This window comes from Pseudochaenichthys georgianus, unplaced genomic scaffold, assembly GCF_902827115.2.
Source record: "Pseudochaenichthys georgianus unplaced genomic scaffold, fPseGeo1.2 scaffold_820_arrow_ctg1, whole genome shotgun sequence".
Classification (NCBI taxonomy): domain Eukaryota; kingdom Metazoa; phylum Chordata; class Actinopteri; order Perciformes; family Channichthyidae; genus Pseudochaenichthys; species Pseudochaenichthys georgianus.
The window spans coordinates 30,001-34,628 of record NW_027263368.1 but is presented as its reverse complement, the minus strand read 5'-3'; the positions used below and the strand labels follow the sequence as shown (position 1 = coordinate 34,628).

At 40.2% G+C, this 4,628-nt stretch overlaps 1 protein-coding gene across 1 annotated transcript in view; it reads right to left on the bottom strand.

Moving 5' to 3' along the window:
- Window positions 1-401: 401 nt before the first annotated feature.
- LOC117444468 (far upstream element-binding protein 3-like) overlaps window positions 402-4,628 on the bottom strand; it is a gene marked incomplete at its 5' end in the record, with an annotated part of 25,956 nt that continues 21,729 nt past the window's right edge. Inside the window, 2 exons of the mRNA XM_034080018.1 lie at window positions 402-3,687; window positions 3,881-3,978. Of these exons, the coding sequence (XP_033935909.1) occupies window positions 3,679-3,687; window positions 3,881-3,978 (107 nt within the window). The remainder of the gene's footprint in view (window positions 3,688-3,880; window positions 3,979-4,628) is intronic.

The following is a 4,628-nucleotide window of genomic DNA, read 5'->3' as shown; positions in this document are numbered from 1 at the left end:
ACAGAGGGTCTAAGGACAGAGGGTCTGAGGACAGAGGCTCTGAGGACAGAGGGTCTAAGGACAGAGGGTCTGAGGACAGAGGCTCTGAGGACAGAGGGTGTCGTATTGTCATACTGATATTCTGTACAAACTGTAAAAGTCCACTGAGACAAATGTAACATTTGTGATATTGGGCTATAAATAAACATTGATTGTGCATTTCTTATTTTTTTGCTGCAAGTACAAAGCAATATTCCAATTTGATTAATAAAATATAAACTAATCGGATATAGTGATCTCAAGATATTAAAATGATTGATCTTCAGGCTCACTAATGCAGAAGAAGCTTTTATGAGGACATTGTGTTGGCCGTTAGTTCCCCCTGGTTTGTGTAGTGCATCAGACAGAGATAAAGACACGAGTCAGAAAGAACGAGCCTGTTTATTAGCCCTCATGTTAATCATCAACATCATCATCATCATCATCCATCTTCCTCTCCCTCGGCCACCGACAGTCCCGTGGCTCGGGTTCATACAACTCTATCTGTCAATAGAATCTAATAGAAAAATCTGCAGGTTACAGTTAGGACGTTTGTCCATTAGAAAAACAACAGAAACCAAGAAACCAAAAAAGCTCCCAGTCACCCCTTCAGGACGAGGGGTGGGGGCGAGGAAGATCTAAAACCGGAGAGACGGCGATTTTATAGCCAGTCTCGGGATTTTTGGGGGCTCAGCCGGGATCAGATTCAGACCCGAAGCCTTGATCTGAGGCTGGACAACGAGCCGCCGTCACTACAGCTCTCCTCGCCTCGGAGTCGCCACGCCAACGGGCTGCGGGAGCGCTCAACACCACGATAACGCTCACATGGTCCGATTACAGACAAATAAAAAGTCCGGGCAGCTTTTTTTAAAGCGTGGCGACGTCCGTTGAGACGCAGACAGACAGAAGAAGAGATAGAGACAGTTAGCCTAGCAGTCTTGAGAAAATAACACACTCAGCTTCTCTTTGCAAAATCGGTTAGACACAACACGTGAATTAAACAATATCATTGTTTTAACAGGATAACAAAGTACATTTTTTAATCTGGAGAGCACCCGCCAGAGTGGAACATTTACACAAACCATATTATCTTATCGACAAACTGAATATTCAAAACTGGAGATTTAAATAGACCCCCTGCACAGGAGAACGCATTATTATCGTCGTCATTATTATTATTATCATCATCGTCACACATACAAGAAGCAGAACCACCGATTCAAAACTCAACAGACGCCAGATCTCCCTCAACGCAAGACAAACCTCTCTGTGGTCCGACACACAAATACACACTGCTAACACACACACTGCTAACACACACAAGGCTAAAGGCTGGAATCACCCCTCTACGAAGGTATGCTAAAGGAGGCATTATGGGTTAAACCTGAAACTCTGAACAAAAAAATACTTTGCGTTTATACATGATTTTAAAATATCCGAAATAACGTTTGAGAGACACAACCCAGCCTTAAGGACACACAACAAACAGCTCACACACACACACACACACACACACACACACAACCTTTGGCTAACAACGTTCACACAGTTAAGCTAACAAACATACAGCACCATTAAACTACAACACACACAGTTTTGCTCATGAAGTCCAGCTAGCATATGACTAGCTTAAAATGCTAAAAAACTAGCTAACAAACATTCGGCTAATTCAGGGAGATTTTGGAACGCTGACACATTATTCAAAGATGTTGCTCCCTTAGCTAGCCCGGTCACTAACGTATATAAATGGATATAATTGTTTTGTTCCGGCAGTTTGTTGGCAGGTTGGATTAGCTTCTTTTTAGGTAGCAGGTTGGATGTCATATGCTAGCTTACTAGCTAACAAACATTCGGCTAATTTAGGGAGATTTTGAAACACTAAGACATTGTTCAAAGATCTTGCTCCCTTAGCTAGCCAGGTAACTGACGTACACAAGTGGATATAAAGGATTTTAATTGTTTCAAATTCATTCGGCATTTTGTTGGCAGGTTGTAATAGCTTCTTTTTAGGTAGCAAAGTGGATTTTTCTTTTTTTTTTTTTAGGAAGTAAATGCCAGCAAAGGTTTTTTGGAGCTAACAGACAACACAGTATAGCTAACACACATCTATGCACAGTTAGCTCATGGGAATAAATTAGCTATTGTTATATTGCCAGCGCACTAACAAATTAAAGTTTGGAAAAGCTGAGACATGTTGCTTCGTTAGCTAGCTATCGATTGGTATTATATAAATTGGCCTAAATTAGTCAATTGTAATAGTTTTTCATTGTTCTGGCAGTTTGTTAGCGGCTACAACTAGCTTCTTTTTAAGTGGATGAATGGATGTTATGAGTGTATTTGGGGTTTTACGTAATTCTGATGAAGGTTCTTTGGAGTCTTTGCTAGTTCTGCAAGTTGTTATCAAAATGGATGAAATTTAAAATATTTCCTGAGTGACAAGAGCGTTATGTACTAATAACTCTGGTATTTGAGATGTGTCGTGGGTTAGCCGAAACGAACACATGAACAAACAGAAAGATTTTAGTCTCCGCTTTCTTCCAACGAAAAATCGTAACGCACACGTTCAGTACAATCTAACTTACAAGAAAAAAGTGAAATCTGACACGTTTTCACTGAGGAACAAAATGAGCGAATAAAACAGCTAACAGAAACAGCTAATCCACCACATGCACTCAGCCAACACACAGTTGAGGTAACGCACATCTCGTTGCTAACAAGCTAGCTCGCCCGTTTAGCTAACGCACAAGCTAATAGAATCGATAACTTCATTGATCAGCTCCTGACACTTCGTCTACAAACAAATCGACAAACTAGAAATACGGAGCCAAGTTACAACAACAATAATAAAGTTTCACTTTGTAAGAAAATAGTAATTCTCCCCATGTTTAAATGAGGGCACGTGGTGTCGGCGGGAGATCAGGACACAAACTGCTCGACCACAGAGAGATCTGGCTTTAGACAACGCAATATAGATCGTCATTTATTCATCATCACATCATAAAAACTAAAGAATCACTATAGAGATACAGGAATAAGAACTATCATCAAACCAAACAATAAACGCGTCATTGCACCTCCAAGATGGTGACTAAACAGGTAAAATTAGAGAACAGACCCAGCGAGCACAAATTTAGTACAAAAAATAACTGACGGTAAAACATTAGATTTCCATCCGACGCTATTAAAATATTTCTATGCCAAAATAAAAAAAAAATAACTGAGAGTCAACACACACACAATCTGACGCATGCTTAAAAACATTATCATAAACAAAAATTTCTTACTCAAGACTGCTAAGCCTCATACCGTTGTCTTAGTGGAAAATAAAACTAGACAAAATATAGATTATACTGGATTTTTTTGTTCGAAGCCACACTGATACATCTTTAAGTTTGATAAAAAATAAAACAAAAAGAAAAACCAGGCCTACACCGTGGAGAGCGAGAGACCGGAGGCTAGTCCCAAAAAATCTGCCCGACAAAATATTTCGACTTTGTAAAGTTAAAAAACAGAAAAGAAGAGAGTTCGTGATTTTTCAGTTAATCCTTAGTTTTCTCTACAAAAGGAAGGAGGAGGAAGCGGCAGAGCGATGCTAGGAAACCCCGATTCGGTTTGCCGTTGACGACCAATCGGAGGCCTTCGCCGGTGAGGGAGGAGCCTCTAGTGATCCTGCGGGGACAGGAAGTGACATCACAGACACACCATGTTTAACAACAATTAACAACCTTTCTTTAAAAATACCTGAACAAAAGCCAACATTTGGATAAAATAGTGGGATTAATTCAGTTGGACAGCAACCAATAAAGTCTGTTTAGCTAAAAACAACCATTGTTGACTGTTGGTCAGCAGGTATTGAACCTACCTGTATCTGGGCGGCGTTCCACAGGTAGGGCTGCGTTCTGTAATATTCTGCTAGCGCTGCGGTGTAGTCCGGCACCGAACTCTGCTGAGACGACTGACCTGGGAACACACAATAACACGTCAACAATCAGATAACGCCCAACATGGCTAGCAAACGGAATGACAAACACAGTAAAGCTAATGGACAAAGCTAACAGACACAGTAAAGCTAACAGTAAAGCTAACGGACAAAGTAAAGCTAACGGACAAAGTAAAGCTAACAGTAAAGCTAATGGACAAAGTAAAGCTAACAGTAAAGCTAATGGACAAAGTAAAGCTAACAGTAAAACTAATGGACAAAGTAAAACTAACAGTAAAGCTAACGGACACAGTAAAGCTACCGGTAAAGCTAAACGGACAAAGTAAAGCTAACAATAAAACTAATAGTAGAGCTAACGGACAAAGTAAAGCTGACGGACACAGTAAAGCTAACAGTAAAGCTAACGGACAAAGTAAAGCTAACAGTAAAGCTAACGGACAAAGTAAAGCTGACGGACACAGTAAAGCTAACAGTAAAGCTAACGGACAAAGTAAAGCTAACAGTAAAGCTAATGGACAAAGTAAAGCTAACAGTAAAGCTAACGGACACAGTAAAGCTACCGGTAAAGCTAAACGGACAAAGTAAAGCTAACAATAAAACTAATAGTAGAGCTAACGGACAAAGTAAAGCTGACGGACACAGTAAAGCTAACAGTAAAGCTAACGGACAA